At 41.7% G+C, this 19,658-nt stretch overlaps 1 protein-coding gene across 1 annotated transcript; it reads right to left on the minus strand.

The window, feature by feature from the left end:
- Positions 1–1,150: 1,150 nt before the first annotated feature.
- On the minus strand, positions 1,151–17,791 carry LOC126336433 (trypsin-1-like). Its single transcript, XM_050000126.1, has 7 exons — positions 17,690–17,791; positions 17,104–17,202; positions 11,401–11,534; positions 5,692–5,783; positions 4,783–4,889; positions 3,064–3,263; positions 1,151–1,534 (listed from the first exon to the last, which is right to left on the minus strand). The coding sequence occupies exons 1-7, from the start codon at positions 17,736–17,738 to the stop codon at positions 1,391–1,393; spliced, it is 825 nt and encodes a 274-aa protein (XP_049856083.1). The 5' UTR covers positions 17,739–17,791; the 3' UTR covers positions 1,151–1,390.
- Between the last annotated feature and the right edge of the window lie 1,867 nt (positions 17,792–19,658).

Consider the following 19,658-nt stretch of genomic DNA (forward strand, 5'->3'; position numbering starts at 1 on the left):
GACTACGGCAGGGATGAGCCAGAGAGAAGAGTTGCGACGGATGGAGGTATTAACATGAACACAATAAAGAGCGCAGGTCAAATTACATGACTACACCAGAAACGAAACGATAAAGAAGCGAAACTTCCAAAAGAAATGAACATTTGCTTCAATGTTGGTCAGCTAAAATGGACGTGTTCTTTAACACTTGTGGAATAACTAATGAGAGGGACACAAGAAAGTGCTTCAGCCTTTTCTTAAATTCAGCTGGATGTTAAATCGTGCACAGAGTTCGAGATGCCTTGTTCCATCGGTGGACAACAGTAGGCCTACCTGAAAAGGAGTTGTCAAATAATTTGTGCGTATGCGTTCTCGGACTGTGTCTGTTTCCATTAGGTAACTGCTGTTTCAGAGGAACTCCATCAGGTTGACCTGCCATACTGCAGTATTGATTCTTGTCCATTGACTAGTAAGAACGTGAGTAAAACAATAACACTGGCGCTAACGAATAAATACCATTGTCGACTGCACAGTCTGATCTCGCTCTGTAGTTGAACTGAAAGGCATATTCCTTCAGCAAGACAAATATACTTTGTGTCAGAATTTCTGGGGCGGTCTTCATCTTGCTAAGAGATACTAATGATCAGGGCCCGGAAAGTGTTTACAACTCTTCTCACATTGCAGGTGCATATGTGTCTTGGCACTAAGCTTTTACACGCCGTGTGAGTAAATGAGTATACGTACCTGGTCATTTATTGTTTGGATGTATTCTGCTATGGTGTTTTAGCTATACCAGTTCTATGGTTTTAGTATGGAGCATGTATTGTATCTATTTGTGATTACGATTATCAGGTATGCTAGTGTTAAAGGTTCGACAAATGTATAATTTCTTGCACATGGCTCTGCTTTTCCTAAATGGTTTTCAACTTTACAGTTGTTTCTGCTACTTAGGTTACAGTCATTTTTATATTCAGGCTGGTTAAAAAGTGCTCCAGTAGTTTGTCGTTCTTGGCTGCTGTATTGCTTAAATCTGCTTGGAATTATATCTTGTTTGACATGGCCAAGAAAGAAAAATTTATTTGTTTAAAATGGTATGTGTTGATTAATGTATACAAGTTGTAGTGTAGGACGTAGTTTCGTTTTTTTTGTGTTGTCAATAAAATACGCTTCATAAGACGTCACACAGAAATTACTTATTTATGTCAAACGGTATTCATTTGATGAAGTACAAAAACTATTAAGTTAACACACAATTTGGCAAAAATAAAACAGATGAATACTATTTTGTAATGGCACATATATTAATGTATATGTTCGAAATTCAGGTGTAGTTAGTACAATGGTAATGAGAAGTTGAAATGAAGAGCAGTCGGAGGATATGTATATTCATTTACACAAGTGAGGTGTTTGTTCACAGATTTTGGTTGATGAAGTCCAGGTGAGCAGATACCCTGGTGAAGACGGACGGAGCGCCTGGGTATCCACACGGGTCCACTCCCCAGGACACCACACCGATCAGTTCGCCGTTCTGCGCCAGAGGGCCGCCAGAGTCACCCTAAAGATAATGAAACATATATGTGTCAGTGGATAAATTTCAGTGCTTCTGGAAAGCATTCTTCTAGATAGAATAACCTATACAATTATTTTACACTTAGCCTTCTTAAATGGCTACATTTCTGCGAGGTGTAACAGCTCAAAAAAAGGAAAAAATACCTTGAGTTAATCATAACAGATTCAGCTTGGCACATTTTCAGTTTGAATAAATAACAGCATCAGGTGCCTACGATATCTTTAGAGTAGTCAGGGGTTTCGTCTCGTAGGCCACTATCAAGTGACGGGGGATTACTTAACAGAATAGGTGTCTTAGTCCGAATGTATGAACCATTGTAATCAATAACTGGGAAATTTGCTAAACCAACTCTCTATACGAACAATTAAGGAAATATTATAGAGGAAGCTTCGAAAAGAGTGGCCTGACTAAAAACTCCAAACAATTCATAAAAACGTACTACAAATATATGGTACACTGCAAAATACTGACCAAAATCTTAAAGTTTTATATGGAATTACATATGCCGTGTTGTTCCACCAACAGGAGCTAGAACAACTTCTAGGCAATAGCTAAATTGTCCATAAACTGTACCCAGTGCATCAGCTTTTAGAGAAGTTATGGCGACTGTTATTCCGTTTTTTACCTGCTCTCACGAGGTAAAAGGGGGATGGACACTCTCCCCTTCACATATCGTCACAACAAAAAATCGTACGGTGTCATATCTGGCGCCGTTTGAGGGCAAGAATGGAGAACAGTGCTTCAGTGTCCCGTGCGCTAAAACCAGCGTTCAGCTTTAAAATGCTGCGGAACTGGCTTTAACCGCAACTTTAGGAGGATTCCGATGGCTTCATTTTCCAACAAGCAGGAGATCTACCACACTGGCACAGAACTTACGTCAGTTTCTCAACAACCCTCTGGCTCAACGTTGGATAAGGATCACAGGACCCCGAGACGATGCCTTGCATTCTTGGCTTCCAGGACATGACCTCATACCATGTTTTCTTGAGGGGATATGGTAAGGAAAGTGTGTTGATTTCCCCTTTACTCCGTTACAAAGACGAAGTGAAGAACAAAATGACAGCCACCATAACCTCTGTTAAAGGGGATACATTGTGTCACGTTTATGACGAATTCAGCTACTGTCTACGTGTTGTTCTTGGTGCTTCTGGAGCACACATAGAGCATATGTAACAGAACAGCAAAAACTTTAAGATTTTGTGAGAATGTTGCAGTTCATCCTATGTTTGTAGTATTTTTATGAACGAGAATATTTGAAATCAGGTCATTCTTTATCAGATAGCCTGTATCTTTAATCCTAAGCATACAATCAGTGCAAAAGTGAAGACGCGTTTGTGGTTTACTGATAAACACAATTCCTATGTTCGCTAAATAACAGCATGTACTCACCTCCTTTGGTCACTAAATGAGTTCAACGCTCTTGAAAATACGCCTAGGATAACTAGACTAAAATTAATAAATAAATTTAAAAATATGTAATGTGTCAAACGGAATTATCGCAAATCGTAACTTACACTGCAGACGGAGATGCCATCATAAATAGGTCCCGTGCAGACCATGGTCTCCGTAAGCGGGTTGGTTCCCATATCCAGGTCGTCGATATTTTGGCTGCAAGTTTCATAGTCGATGATGCTGACGTCAACTGTCTGTAGAATATCAGGTGTGCTGGCCGTTTCCGTTGTGCCCCAGCCAGAAACGACGGCGGTAGATCCACCTGGCGTCATATGAAAAAGCAATGCTTAGCAGACTAAGTGGACTCACAACACACTCTTAATCATACTGAATGAAACGACCTAATATGAAAGGTCTCTTAATTTAACAGTTTAGTTTTCAAAGAGTCTGTCCCAACGCACCCATCAGTCCATTCTGATTTAGGTTTCCCATCGTTTCAGCAAATTGGTTAAAGCAATCGTCCAATTGGTCGCTTCGAAAAATACATAGATGATTTCCTTACTGATACTTCCGAAGTCTGAACTTGTGCTCATTGTCGGATGGTGTGGACTTAAGCAGGACGTTATACCCAAAGCTTCCCCATTTTCTGAAGCTTTTGTTTAGTCAGAGATGACATCCACAGTCTCAAATTCTTGAACAGTGTCGCAAGTGACTCATATACAAAATAATAGATTAAATTTGATCTTTATTCCATCTTGATCACAAGCGACTCTCATATCTCTGTATAAAGATGTGTTACAAGTTCCTCATACAACTTTCCCAGATGCTTCGGAAACACTGGTAAGGTAATGTCCTCATATACGAGGGGCGTTCTTGAAGTACTGCACCACATTTTTTTTTTTGGTCAATTTCGGTTTAAAAAAATCGGAGTTTGTTACGGGTCTCATGGAATACTCCGGGTTCACGCCCTGTAGTTCTATGAAGTTCCGATAGGTGGCGGTGCTATACGTAGCCTCCAAACGGCGTCTGTAACAGAGGTATGTTCCACGCAGAGAGATGTCACTGAGTTTCTTTTGGCGGGAAACCAGATCGTCACGGATATTCATAATTCTTGTCGAATATCTTTTCAGACTTTTCAGTGAACAAAAGCACGGTGAGTCATTCCACGAGAAGTCTGTCGTCGTCTCATGTAAAGCTGCTCACCCGAGAGGAGCTCACAGAACTTCATTGTATTGTTCCTCATCCACCCTAAAAGCTAGATCTCGCACCTTACGACTCTCATCTATTTGGCAGTATGTGGACGATGTTATCGATGCAACAAGACTTTTCTCCAGACGTCGGTCAGTGAGTGGTAGCCTACATGCGGCCATATGAAACGTCCCAATAATGTGGCATAAGACAGTTGCATTGAACGGAAATTATGTTGAAAAGTGAGATTTTGTAGCCAAAAGAGGGGGAGTTTCTGCTTTCAGAAAAAAGATATTTTGCACTAATTATTGAACGCCCGTCGTGCATAAAAATTTCAGTTTTCTCTCTTTACATAGAAGTGATTTTGCTGATGGAATCTTTGAAGTCCGCGTAGCGACTACAACTGATTGATACCCTGTATCATGCATAAAAACGTGCATCTTCCTTCCTTACTCGCAGCCGTAATAAATATTTTGCCATAAACCACAGAGCTCAACAGTTATGAGTGATTTCACTAAGGAAGCAATCCCCTTCAAATTTCGTTCCCTACCAGCATATGAAAGCTTTGCTGAAACTGCTAAATATTTTGGACAGTATGACAAAAAATTACCCTCTGCTAGTGAGTAAACAGCTACGGTCATGAGCTGGATTACCTGCAGGGATTGAACCAGCGCTGGGCAAGCTGATGGCCTGGACGTACGTGCCCAGGGACAGGGAGGACTGCAAGGTGAAGACGGCGATGTCGTTTGCAGCTACACCTCTGAAGAAAAATAAAGTTCTCTGTAGGCACTGTGCTACGCTAGTAGCGTTATTAAGTGTAATTAACAGTTGAATCATACTGAACAACAACTTATTCGTATGTCCATTATAATTATCCGGGCTGTTATGCCGTGGTCGGTTAATGAATTCTGTGTCAATTCCCAACGTTTCGTCCCCGTCTGCGGAGGACATCTTCAAGGGGGTCTGTAGCTCGATGGAAGGTCCAACACACCCACTGGCTCGCTACTGAGCCAGTGGGTGTTTTGAACATAGCGGAGTACAAGCAGAAATCTCAAAGAAGGGCAGGACATTTTGTACCATCGAGAAATATTGGAGAGAGTATCACGGACATGATTAAATGTTTGGGGGTGCAAATCATAAAATAAAGTCGTTTTTCGTTGCAGCCGGATCTTCTCACGAAATATCAATCACCACCATTCTCCTCCGAATGCGAAAATATTTTTTTGAGGCCGGCCTACGAAGGGAGATTAGATCGTCATAATAAAATAAGGAAGAAAAGAGCTCGCACGGAAAGATATGGTTGTTATTTTTTCCGTGCGCTGTTCGAGAGTGCAATTACAAAGAATCAGCGTGAAGATGGTTCGATGAACCCTCAGCCAGCCACTGAAGTGTGATTTACAGAATAGCCATGTAGAACTAGACGTATATGTGCTATACGACTAAACCCAATTGAGTTTTGTGGAATAAGGTATATCAATAACTCATGACTCGACTTTTGGTTCCATAAAATGTCGGGGTTCTGTTACCGGCGTTGGCATTGGGTTTACATGTTTCGTACTCACCCTGGATAGAGCGGATGCACCGTCTGGTCCGAGACTCGGATCTCCTGCTCGCTGCCCTCATTGCTGCTCAGGTCGTAGTCTCCGGCCACGGCCTGTTAACGAGACGTTGCACCGTCAAACACATCTAATTTTCTTCCATTGAGAGGTTCTCGGTTTGAGGTAGTTTGTGGTATGTCTTCAGAGAGAATTAATATTCCCTATGTACAATCTACACTCTCAGAGGAAAAAAAAAAACTATCCACCAAGAAAGAATCATCCGAATGGAATGGAAATCGGTAGACGTGATGCACACGTGGAGACAAACAAAATGGATGGTTAATTCAAGAGGAACAGCATGACAAAAAGAAAGGTCCAATAACGCATTTGCCCACCTCTGGCCCTTGTGCAATCAGTTATTCCACTTGGCCTTGATTGACAGAGTTGTCGGATGTCCTCCAGAGATCAAAATCCCAAGCTAGTTGGCGGAACCTGAGCATTATTCTCCATACCTTCTCGAGTGGGGGAAGGTCCGACGACCTTGCTAGTCAAGCTAAGGTACGGCAAGCAAATACTAGAGACAATCGCCGTGTCAGGGTGGGCATTATCTTGCTGAAACGTAAGCCTACAGTGGCTAGCAATGAAGGGCAACTTGGTATCCCACCACTGTCCGGGGCATCTTCAAACACGTCTTCGCTGATCATCACGGCTCAATTTCTCTTCAGGCTCAATTCCAGGCTCAAAACCTGTAGGCAGATTCCCCAGATAGTGATGCGATACCAACCTGACATTCGCCAGCTATACGGCTCGACAGCCAGGAGCGATGGACCGAGCTGCCATTTCTTTTCATGGAAGAACCCGTTTTGTTTTGTTTTGTGACCCTTCATGGCGAGCCATCCAAGACATGCATTTCATTCACCAAAAACAGCAAGAATTTCTGCTGCTTGTCTTCGTACTTCTCAAACCCTACCTTGGTCAGCAAGACCGCCGGATATCTCTCCAATTGAGAACGTTTGGAGCATTATCGGGAGGGGCCTCCAACTGTCACGGGAGTTTGACGATCTAACGCAACAGTTGAATAGCATTTGGCACGATATTACTCAGGACGACATCCAACAACTGTATCAGTCAATGCCAAACCGAATAATTGCTTGCACAAAGGACAGAGGTGGGCCGACGCGTTACTGGCTTGCTCAGTTTGTGAAGCTCTTTCTCTTGAACAATCATTCTGTTTTTCTCAAATTGTAATCATTTGTTTGTCTGTACATGCATATCACATGTACCGATTTCCGCCCTATTCGGATAATTCTTTCGTGGTGCGTCGATTTGTCTTAGAGTGCTTCGCTAGATTGCTTTGTTAAAAACTTTTGATATTTCATTATGAGGGGTTTAATCCATTCCACAGCCAAGAAGAAATATCCATAACAGCGTTGAGAATGCAAACTAAGAACGTCTTCATGAGTCTGTTTCAATGATTTTGTTCACCTTTTCATTTTGTAAGTGAGAGTGCCGATGAAGTGTTAATAAAATTATCTTACTCTGGTATGCCTTCATTCTTCTTTCGGTTATTCTCAAGGTAAAGTTTTTCGTCACGATATGAAGACGCCAGAAGCATTCTAACTGAATATATTGTACTGATCATTAAAATTTGTTCTGGTATACTTGAAATGAAGCAGCCAATTTTACGTTTCTGCCACGACACTTTACAAAATGTTTCCGCGGGTGGCGAGCAGGATTGCATAGAAATATTCACTGCTTGGTTCTTAGGTGTTGGTTAATAAAGAGATGTTCTAAAAATGATATTCTTCCGGTAATGGCGAGGTGAATTCGATGATAGTCGGTACCGTTGGAAGTGCATTATTTTCATGTACTGTTAGCGTCAACTTCATCTACCTTGACTGAGTGAGGTGGCGCAGTGGTTAGCACACTGGACTCGCAATCAGGAGGACGACGGTTCAATCCCGCGTCAGGCCATCCTGATTTAGGTTTCCGGTGATTTCCCTAAATCGCTGCAGGAAAATGCAGGAATGGTTCCTTTCGAAGGGCACGGCCATCTTCCTTCCTCGTCCTTCCCTTATCCGATGAGACCGATGACCTCGCTGTCTGGTCTCCTCCCCCAAACAACCCAACCCATCTATCTTGAGGAAAGTTATTATTGCCGAAAAGAGCTGCTAACAAAATTTCGTTATTCAGCAACCACAGATCATCGTCAAGTTCATAAAAGCTTTTCCAACATCATATTAGACATTTAAAATAATTAAGAATTATTAATAAAATAAAATCTATAAATTCGTCACTGTCGTCACACAGTAACTCATGGATTCCATCTTATTATCTGACGTCTAACATGATGTTATAACGCCTAATATGATCTACATCTACATCCATACTCTGCAAGCCACCTGACGGTGTGTGATGTTAAAATATTTAATGGATCTGTTGATGGCTGTTACTGACGAAGATCATAAAATGTAAGCGGCAGTCAAATGAAAACGAGACTGATGGATAAAGGTAAATAAACTGTTTATTGTTTCAGAAGTAGTCACTATAACTATTAATACATTGAGCCGCTCTAAAAGACGGTCAATGCTTTGACGGATAAATACGTGCGGTTGAGTGCAAAACCGCGATTGTACCCAGGCGAGCACCTGTTCATCCGAAACAAATCGCCGGCCACGAACGTCTTTCTTCAGGGTTCCAAAAAATATGGAAATCGCATAGGAAGAGATCGGGCTGTGTGATGGTAAAGGCTACCCCGCGAACTTTCTGCAGCGTAGTTGAAACAACGTTAGAAAAATATGGGCGGGCATCATCCTACAACACAATGATGCCGTCCGTCATCATTCCTGGGCGTTTGGACTTGGTTCTATTTTTTGCAAAGTGTCCACGAACCATTGTGCATTATTGTGATGCCTTGTTCCAGAAATGTAGTGTGTAGCTAGCCCTCCCAGTCAAAGAAAAATGTCATCATGGCTTCACCTGAGGTGGCGTGCCTGTTATTTCAAGTACGGTACAGTCGTCTCACTAGGAAGCCCTGACACATCCTCCTTGCAATCTTGATCCCTGCGCATGGGATTTCCACGTTTTTGGAGCCCTGAAGAAAGACATGTGCGGCCGTCTATTTGCCCTGGAAGGAGAGCTGCAGGTCTTGGTACAATAATGTTTCAGTATAACACTTCAGACGTTGACCGTCTGGTCTTACAGTGGGGTAAATGTGTTACTAGTTATGGCTACTACTTTTGAAATAATAAACATTTTACTCACTTTAATCCACCAGTCCCGTTTTCATTAATTTCTGTGCTCCTTATATTTACGAGCTGTGGGTCATTATATTCTGAAAACATATTTCATCTACTTTACTCTGAGGACACGTAAAATTATTTACTTTTATTGGGATGTTGTTGTTGTTGTGGTCTTCAGTCCTGAGACTGGTTTGATGCAGCTCTCAATGCTACTCTATCCTGTGCAAGCTTATCTATCTCCCAGTACCTACTGAAACCTACATCCTTCTGAATCTTTTGAGTGGATTCATCTCTTAGTCTCCCTCTATGATTTTTACCCTCCACGCTGCCCTCCAATACTAAATTGGTGATCGATCTCTTGACGCCTGAGAATATGCCCTACCAACCGATCCCTTCTTCTAGTCAAGTTGTGCCACAAACTCCTACCCAATCCTATTCAATACCTCCTCATTAGTTATGTGATCTACCCATCTAATCTTCAGCATTCTTCTGTTGCACCACATTTCGATATATTGTATTCTCGTCTTGTCCAAACAATTTATCGTTCATGTTTCACTTTCATAAATGGCTACACTCTATACAAATACTATCAGAAAAGACAGTCTGACACTTAAATCTGTACTCGATGTTAACAAATTTTCCTTCTTCAGAAACTCTTTCCTTGCCATTGCCAGTCTATATTTTATATCCTCTCTACTTCGACCATCATCATTTATTTTGTTTCTCAAATAACGAAACTCTTTTACTACTTTAAGTGTCTCATTTCCTAATCTAATTCCCTCAGCATCACCCTGCTACATTCCATTATCCTCGATTTGCTTTTGTTGGTGTTCATCTTAAATCCTCCTTTCAAGACTTCAAGAAACTGTCCATTCCCTTCAGCTGCTCTTCCAAGTCCTTTGTTGTCTCTAACAGAATTACAATGTCATCGGCGAACCTCCAAGTTTTTATTTCTTCTCCATGGATTTTAATACCTACTCCGAAATTTTCTTTTCTTTGCTTTACTGCTTGCTCAATATACAAATTAAACAACATTTGGGAGAGGCTGCAACCCTGTCTCACTCCCTTCCGAACCATTGCTTCCCTTTCATGTCCCTCGACTCTTATAACTGTCATCTGGTGTCTTTACAAATTGTAAATAGCCTTTCGCTCCCTGTATTTTACCCCTGCCACCTTTAGAATTTGAAAGAGTGTATTCCAGTCAACATTGTCAAAGGCTTTCTCTAAGTCTAAAAATGCTAGAAATGTAGGTTTATCTTTCCTTAATCTTTTTTCTAAGATAAGTCGTAGAGTCAGTATTGCTTCACGTGTTCCAACGTTACCACTGAATCCACACTGATCTTTCCCGAGGTCGGCTTCTATCAGATTTTCCATTCGTCTGTAACGAATTTGCGTTAGTATTGGGATATCACGATTTGATAGTAGAAAGACTTAAATAATTTTTTCTGGAGAGTGCTTTGAGATATTGTATTGGTTTACTCCCTTCAGGTTAACCGACCTTAAAAGGTAGAACAGACGCTACTGGGTGAACATGAAACTAACCATTTAAGATCTGAATTTTTTGTGGAATTTTCTTGTGGTAGTGTTCATAGGTGATTTTTAATGATTTTAGATGCAAGATTTTAGTACCCGTCCTCTAAAATAGCTTTGTGCATTTGGCACAGGCATTTTATGGACTAAAACAACTAATTACGAAATATTCTCTATTTTAATAAATATTAAAGTGATCATTCAAAGCCGCACAGGATTAGCCGAGCGGACCTAGGGCGCTGCAGTCATGGACTGTGCGGCTGTTCCCGGCGGAGGTTCGAGTCCTCCCTCGGGCATGGGTGTGTGTGTTTGTCCTTAGGATAATTTAGGTCAAGTAGTGTGTAAGCTTAGGGATTGGTGACCTTAGCAGTTAAATCACTTAAGACTTCAAACACATTTAAACATCATTGATCATTCAAATATTATCACGTAGAATAACAATAACAATACTCAATTATACAGTGGAATAGTGCCAACAAACCACATTCGTGTATTGTTGTGGTCACGAGCTGCTGTGCTCTGCTACATTGACTTGCTGATATTTTCATTGAGACGTCCGTATCCGGTAGTTGGCAGCGCTTGCGTATGATAAAAAGGCCGAGCATTTACAAATGTGTACCTGAGGTTTCCATTAGAAAAAAATTCTTTTGCTGCAACTGAGACACAGTAAGAGGTAACATACACAATTATAGCCAGAGGGTTTGAAAGGGTTAACAGCAATTCAGTTGTGAGCCTAATGTCCTAAGCCACGATTGATCTGACCTATTAAAGAAAGAGTTCCGTAATGGCAGGAGATGATCACTGTTCTGTCTCAACTACTCCAAAGTACTACCCAAAGTCACAATATATTTCCTCTTATATATGTGTGTTTCAGGCATCAAACATACAAATTGTACGAAACGTCTGTGGAAAAAAAAGATGATGCAAGTGTAGTGTAGTGCATCCTTGTAGGAATACTCACGACGTAATGACCGAGGCTGACCGCGCAGTGTCCTGCGGTGAGGATGGCAGTGCTGGAGAGGATGGAGCCACCACAGTTGTGGTACCGGAGACCCAGCACCACGTGCTGCAGGGACACCTGGTACGGAAACTCGCCTGCGAAGAAGAACCACGATATGTGCTGTCAACACACCTTCGCTTGGCTTCATAAAATTTTGATTTCCTTTGTTTTGTTGACCAATGTGTGTGAGCAATCTTATATGTTTTTATATGTAACAATGAAATGTGAAAAAGGATAGTGCCTCATTGTCTGTAGATAGCCGTCTTCTCTCCAACAGCCTCAGCGGGCGCCGAGTCTGAAGTTTCCACTCAACTAGCTGATTACCACCCGTGATGTCATTTGCTTCCCCCGATAGCCTACCCACAGAGAGAATTTTTAAATTTCAGTAAGTTTGTAAGGAAAATATGATACAAGGTGAAGATGAACGTCCAGTTACCGATAGCTGTGATTTTATAGTTGCATACTTTGACGATATGATCACCCATTTGCTATTACATTCCCGACACCTCATTTTTTGTGCTGTTTAGACTGTTTCGAAGACATAATTAACATAAACGAGGACGATTAATTGTAATTCCATACGTAAACTTCCGCTGTAGCCACTGAGATACATTTTGTCTGATACGAACTAAGATGATTGCGCAAATGGCCGGCCGGGGTGGAGGAGCGGTTCTAGGTGCTACAGTCTGGAACGGCGCGTCCGCTAATGTCGCAGGTTCGAATCCTGCCTCGAGCTTGGATGTGTGTGATGTCCTTAGGTTAGGTTTTAGTAGTTCTAAGTTATAGGGGACTGATGACCTCAGAAGTTCAATCCCATAGTGCTCAGGGCCATTTGAACCATTTTGCACAAATGAAGAAGTGTGACATCTAGGTATCTAGAAGATAATATTCTCCGCACCTGAGCTGCGGGAAAATCAGTACTATGACCACGGACCATGTACAGTTCCTTGTTAAGTCGCTCTACCTGCTGCGTGAATTCTCTAAGGCGAACGAAATGCGTTATTACGATGAGGAACTGGAAATTAGAAAAAGAAAGTAGAAGTCAGACAGTCAAACTTTTTCTGTAGTGGCGTAGCATCTTACAGCGACTGACGGGAAGGAAATCTGTTAAGCACCCTACCACACACCGCACAATACTCTGGCATCGTTCTTTCTTTCGTCGAGAGCAACCACCAGCATGCATACTTGAGGACTATCTTTATGCCAGATTGTAGGCGAGTGGACAAATTTAACTCTCGATAAGGAACCCTACTATTAGGCTAGTATAAGTATGGTCTGTTTTGAACGAGGATGCTAACAGTGTGAATCGATTTCATATTTTTTGTCCGCCAATATATATTTCTGAGACAATTATGCTGAAGACCACGGAACTTAATTCCTGTAAACTAACTTAGCCGTAAACCAAAATGGACGCCGTGTCTTTTATACGCCACAGATTAAATTCCCGGTACTAGGCGCTTCAGTCTGGAACCACACGACCGCTACGGTCACAGGTTCGAATCCTGTCTAGGACATGGATGTGTGTGATGTCCGTAGGTTTAAGTAGTTTTGAGTTCTAGCGGACTGATGACCGCAGAAGTTAAGACCCATAGTGCTCAGAGCCATTTGAACCGCTAAATGCAGATAACATTACTGTACAGCTAATGAGATTATATAAAGATGTCAACATAAAAACTGTTAACTAGGCTAAGAATAAATATTACAACTACAATGAATATTGCATTATACATGGCGGCTAGCAACGGTCTTGAAACCTTTAGAGCATGATGTAGGGTCTGCTGCGCTGATAAATAAATGTTAAGAAAGAAATTCGACAAGTTACACCGAAAGGCTATTTACAATTTGTACAGGAATCATATGGCGGTTACAAGAGTCGAAGGACATGAAAGGGAAGCAGTGGTTCGGAAGGCAGTGAGACAGGGTTGTAGCCTCTACCCTATGTTATTCAATCTGTATATTGAACAAGCAGTGAAGGAAACAAAAGAAAAATTCGGATTAGGTATTAAAATCCATTGAGAAGAAATAAAAACTTTGAGGTTCGCCGACGACATTGTAATTCTGTCAGAGACAGCAAAGGACGTGGAAGAGCAGTTGAACGGAATGGACAGTGTACTGAAAGGAGGATATAAGATGAACATCAACAAAAGCAAAACGAGGACAATGGAATGTAGTCGAATTAAGTCGGGCGATGCCTACTGATAACAAACAGACCCGAACTTTTCTACTCTGTAAGTGCAGAACAGGGAATCAGTCATCATAAGGCCGTTGCAGCATCCCTGAATATGGAAGTTAATACGAATATAAGAAAAGGGAGGAAGGTTATCTGTTTAGCAAGAGTAATGGAAGGCAGATTTCGGACTACCTAACAGATAAAAACGAAAATTTCTGTTCCGACACTGACAATGTTCAGTGTTTATGGAAAAAGTTTAAGGCAATTGTAAAATGCGTTTGAGACAGGTACGTGCCGAGTAAAACTGTGAGGGACGGGAAAAACCCAACGTGGTTCAACAACAAAGTTAGGAAACTACTGCGAAAGCAAAGAGAGCTTCACTCCAAGTTTAAGCGCAACCAAAACCTATCAGACAAACAGAACATAGACGATGTCAACGTTAGCGTAAGGAGGGCTATGCGTGAAGCGTTCAGTGAATTCGAGAGTAAAATTCTATGAGAGCGGCGCGTTTCGTCACAGGGTTATTTGGTAACCGTGATAGCGTTACGGATATGTTTAGCAAACTCAAGTGGCAGACTCTGCAAGAGAGGCGCTCTGCATCGCGGTGTAGCTTGCTCACCAGGTTTCCAGAGGGTGCGTTTCTGGATGAGATATCGAATATATTGCTTCCTCCTACTTATACCTCCGAGGAGATCACGAATGTAAAATTAGAGAGATTCGAGCGCGCGCGGAGGCTTTCAGACAGTCGTTCTTCCCGCGAACCATATGCGACTGGAACAGGAAAGGGAGGTAATGCACTGACACGTAAAGTGTCCTCCGAAAAACACCGTTTGGTGGCTTGCGGAGTATAAATGTAAATGTAGATGTAGAATTAGATTAGGAAATGAGACAAAGTAGTAAAGGAGTTTTGCTATTTAGGGAGCAAAATAACCGATGATGGTCGAAGTAGAGACGATATAAAATGTAGACTGGCAATGGCAAGGAAAGCGTTTCTGAAGAAGAGAAATTTTTTAACATCGAGTACAGATTTAAGTGTCAGGAAGTCGTGTCTGAAAGTATTTGTATGGAGTGTAGCCATGTATGGAGGTGAAACATGGACGATAAATAGTTGTACAAGAAGAGAATAGAAGCTTTCGAAATGTGGTGCTTCAGAGGAATGCTGAAGATTAGATGGGTATATCACATAACTAATGAGGAGGTATTGTATAGAATTGGGAAGCAGAGGAGTTTGTGGCACAACTTGACTAGAAGAAGGGACTGGTTGGTGGGACATGTTCTCAGGCATCAAGGGATCACAAATATAGCATTGGAGGGCAGCGTGGGGGGTAAAAATCGTAGAGGGAGGCGAAGAGATGAATTCACTAAGCAGATTCAGAAGGATGTAGGTTGCAGTAAGTACTGGGAGATGAAGAAGCTTGCACAGGATAGAGTAGCATGGAGAGCTGCATCAAACCAGTGGCAGGTCTGAAGACCACAACAATAACAACAACTTAGCCGTAAACCAAAATGGACGCTAATTACCGTGTCTTTTAGAGGCCATAAATTAAATGCCCAGTACTAGGCGCTTCAGTCTGGAACCGCGCGACCGCTACGGTCGCAGGTTCGACTCCTGTCTCGGGCATGGATGAGTGTGACGTCCGTAGGTTAGTTAGGTTTAAGTAGTTCTGAGTTGTAGGAGACTGATGACAGATATTAAGTCCCGTACTGCTCAGAGCCATTCGATGCACTAAATGCCGATAACATTACTGTGCAGCTAATGAGATTATATAAAGATGTATACATAAAAACTGTTAACTAGGCTAAAAATAAATAGTACAACTACAATGAATATTGCATTATACATGGTGGCTATCAACGGTCTGGAAACTTTGAGAGCATGATGTAGGGTCTGTTGTGCTGATAAATAAATGTTAAGGAAGAAATTCGATAAGTTACACCGAAAGGCTATTTACAATTTCTACAGAAACCAGATGGCAGTTATAAGAGTTGAAGGACATGAAAGGGAATTAGTGGTTCGGAAGGGAGTGAGGCAAGGTTGTAGCCTCTCCCCAATATTATACAACCAGTATATTGAGCAAGCAGTGAAGGAAACAAAAGAAAAATTCGGAGTAGGTATTAAAATCCATGGAGAAGAAATAAAAACTTTGAGGTTCGCCGATGACATTGTAATTCTGTCAGAGACAGCAAAGGACTTGGAAGATTAGTTGAACGGAATGGATAGCGTCTTGAAAGGAGGATATAAGATGAACATCAACAAAAGCAAAACGAGGATAATGGAATGTAGTCGAATTAAGTCGGGTGATGCTGAGGGAATTAGATTAGAAAATGTCACACTGAAAGTAGTAAAGGAGTTTAGCTATTTGGGGAGCAAAATAACTGATGATGGCCGGTCGAAGTAGAAAGGATATTAAATGTAGACCGGCAATAGCAAGGAAAGCGTTTCTAAAGAAGAAAAGTTTGTTAACATCGAGAATAGATTTTAATGTCAGGAAGTCGTTTCTGAAAGTATTTGCATGGAGTGTAGCCATGTATGGAAGTGAAACGTGGACGATTAATAGCTTAGACATGAAGAGAATAGAAGCTTCCGAAATGTGGTGCTACAGAATAATGCTGCAGATTAGATGGGTAGATCACATAACTAATGAGGAGGTATTGAATAGGACTGGGGAGAAGAGTAGTTTGTGGCACAACGTGACTAGAAGAAGGGATCGGTTGGTAGGGCATATTCTGAGGCATCAAGGGATCACCAATTTAGTACTGGAGGGCAACGTGGAGAGTAAAAATCGTATAGGGAGACCAAGAGATGACTACACTAAACAGATTCTGGAAGATGTAGGTTACAGTAGGTACTGTGAGATGAAGAAGCTTGCACAGGATAGAGTAGCATGGAGAGCTGCATCAAACCACTCTCAGGACTGAAGACCAACACAGTTTCAGAGTTAATTAACATGGAAGTTAGCCAATCATGCCGTTGTTTGACACAGTTAGTATAAATTGTTCTCATACCGTAGATCGGATCGCCCGAGACTGCTCAGCCTTTGGTTCGGGTTCGACCCTTACTACCATCCCATGCCCAAGAACACGTTTGGCAACAACTTCTCAGGAGGACTGCTTGAATTTGCTCGCTCAACGGCCTGATCGGCTAATTTATTTCTCATAGCAACCTACTCTGCAACACCACTACAAGCTTTTCAGACTATTTTTACCACCTTGTATAAGTAAAAATGCATTCAGTAGAATTAATGAATACATTTGGGATTATGGTTTAATCAATTTAAGTAGTATACTGGCCGCTAATAAAGTATAAACTAGTTATTCTTTGTGCAAATCTAGACCTCTTTGATCGTTAATCTAGACTTCGTTGATCGTTTAGCCCGTTAAAATGTGCTCAAGTACGTTGTCTACAACACCATCACTTCGCGGATAAAGGATAAAGCGTTTCCTTGACCAGATAGAATACTGCAAGTGAAGACCCTCAGCAGGTGGATGCTCACCTCTGGTGGCGTCGTGTCCCCCGTAGATTCGCCCCCTGGAGAGAGCGAAACGCCGAGCCGGTCCAGTGTGGGACAAACGACGCACTGGCAGCGCCGAACCTGTAGAAGAAAAAAAGCGACGTTGCGTTCAGTCAACCCTTCCATACTGAGTACTTGTCATAAACTGCAAATGTAGTCCTGAACTGTATTGGAGCTTAACATTTGCCCATCACGAGAGCCTTTCTCGCAACAGGTCCGTACAAACACTTTTCAAAAGTCAACAAAACGGAATAGTCTGCCGTTCATTCCTCGCGTCTGCATCTAAACTGCGCAGATTCTCTCTCGCAGAGCAGGAGACTAGCATCGTAGATTAGAAAAAAAATGTGCATATGACTACGATACAGAAATCAATATCAAACGGCACAGTAAGCAGCTGCCAAAACGTTGCTTGGAGATCGAACAACGGCAATACTCTTTGCAAGATGGCGCTACCTTTACTTTGTACCAGATTAATCTGGCCGTTTCAACTCGTAACAAACTTTCAGCGCAGATCATAAAAGACAGAGACAGTTAATTTCAGAACAGTGTTCTCTTCCTCTGTACTCACCCAGCACACAGGTTGCGAGGGCCAAGACGAGTAGTGTGTGGCTGAACATCTTGAGGAGTCGTGTTGTGGTCTGTATGGGCTGCGATGCTTTATATACGCTTTGGAATTGACGATAATTTTGCAGGCAGCAGACCTTGGGCTGTGCTGCGAATCATAATGATTAGCTGAAATGGTTGTCACGTGTTCTTATCTTCGGTACTTCATCCAAGTTCACAGGACGTAACCGAAATCTTGGTTTTAGATAACGTTTTATCACATTCTACCATCAGTGTCTTCCAAGGCCTTCATAATAGCACGGCTAACATTTAACAGTGACAAATTCGTATAATTTTATATAATGAAAATACGTCATGATCGCCCGTTTGACCCTGCTTGGTAATATCGATATGAATGAACCAAAATGAAATCATTTGAGTCCCGATGTGGACAATACTACATTTTAATATGGGTGCAGCTAGTTTATCTTACGTGCCATAAAACACCGGTACCTATGTGAAAACCGTACTACGCAGTAAGAAGCAGCCTGATGTCCTGGTGTGTCAAGGATTAATACGTTTGAAACATAATAAAATATCCATCGCACCTTGTCTTAACAAGAAATTTTATAAACAAATACTCAAAATGTGTTTCTTGAAAGTAATTCTCTTCTCGTTCTCGTTTTGTGAGACGTGTGCAGCACGCCAAAGAAATCAAAATGTTTAAAGTGTATTTCTGTACCTCTGTTTTGATGTAGTGAAAGAATACTATAGTTATAAAAATAGTATATTTTTCTCTTCTTGCATGGTTCATTTTGTCTGGTTTAGTGTGTTAATATGTTGAGTTATTCTAACTACGATGCGCAACCGTATTTCTCAACAAGCATGTTTATGCATTATTTTCGTTGACTTATACGTAGTTTTAGCGAAAAAATAAAATACTTTTATTTTCTCAGTTCCTGTTCCTGAAATTATTCTATAAAACCATCATCACGTTAGATGGCGTATTTGTTAACGATTCTGCCAAGAAGACGGCCGGTGGTCACACACGGTAGTCGAAACTGAGATATGGTTGATATGAATCAAATTAAAGCTCGAGTCGGTCATTTTTACAGGTTCCGGACTCGACCTGCAGGTGGAAAGCAAGGACCGCAATCTACTCTGTCGGATAACGGGCGACAGCTGTTGGACGGAGGTTACGCCACAGACCGTTCCCGAATTCTTTTCCATGGAACCGTCAGTTGCATTTAGCACAGGAAATAACTCGTTTTCCTGTTCCTCAAACGATTATTTGAGTTTTTGTGTCCTCTTGAATATTATCAACTACACATTTCAGAACAATTACAATCATTTCCGACGTTGTTGATAGTTCACATTCGTGTACAAAAATCAGGTGTCTCGTTTCTTTCTCCTTTATTGCTATTTCACGCCATTCACCCCACGTAGGTGTGAGGGGGGTAGGGGCTACCGGCAGTAGCACAGAAATTTGCAGTGCTTATTAGACATTAGAACATGTGGTTTATAAATAACTAGCTGTGTACCCAGCGTTGCACGAGTACGTGTTTATTCATTCCACTTCCATTAGTCCATCTCGTCGTTCCTTCTCTCTTTGTCCATTCCCCCTGCCTTCCTCTCTGAACTTCCTTTCTTCTTCCCTTTCTTTCCCCCCTTATCACCACCACCATAACAGCAGATTGCTAGTTCTTGTTCCCAGGAGTATTTCTTTCCGGATAGTAATGTGTGTACCACGTTTGGCAGGAATCGATTCAGGGGTTTAGCAGCAGCCTTCTGGACACGACTTTGCTAAAGTACGCGCGTTTCGCATATCTATAATATACTTCGCAAATATTTGTACCCGTGTTTCACATGTATCTGTAGCGACTGTCGTCCTGCAATTTCCATTTCATGCAGCTCAATCTCTATTTCTCCTGAATAATGCGTCGGACGATGATTTAACACTGCAGGTACTTTCAGCAGTATATGTGAATACTGTC

The sequence above is a fragment of the Schistocerca gregaria genome, chromosome 2 (genome assembly GCF_023897955.1).
Source record: "Schistocerca gregaria isolate iqSchGreg1 chromosome 2, iqSchGreg1.2, whole genome shotgun sequence".
NCBI lineage: Eukaryota > Metazoa > Arthropoda > Insecta > Orthoptera > Acrididae > Schistocerca > Schistocerca gregaria.

Bases quoted from the DNA above. Each gene is read 5' to 3' on its own strand.
- LOC126336433 (XM_050000126.1), bottom strand. From the start codon at position 17,738: ATGTTCAGCCACACACTACTCGTCTTGGCCCTCGCAACCTGTGTGCTG. The intron at 17,203-17,689 runs GTGAGTACAGAG...TTTCTTCTACAG, and splicing joins CCTCGCAACCTGTGTGCTGG to GTTCGGCGCTGCCAGTGCGT. The intron at 5,784-11,400 runs GTGAGTATTCCT...TCTCGTTAACAG, and splicing joins TCAGCCTCGGTCATTACGTC to GCCGTGGCCGGAGACTACGA.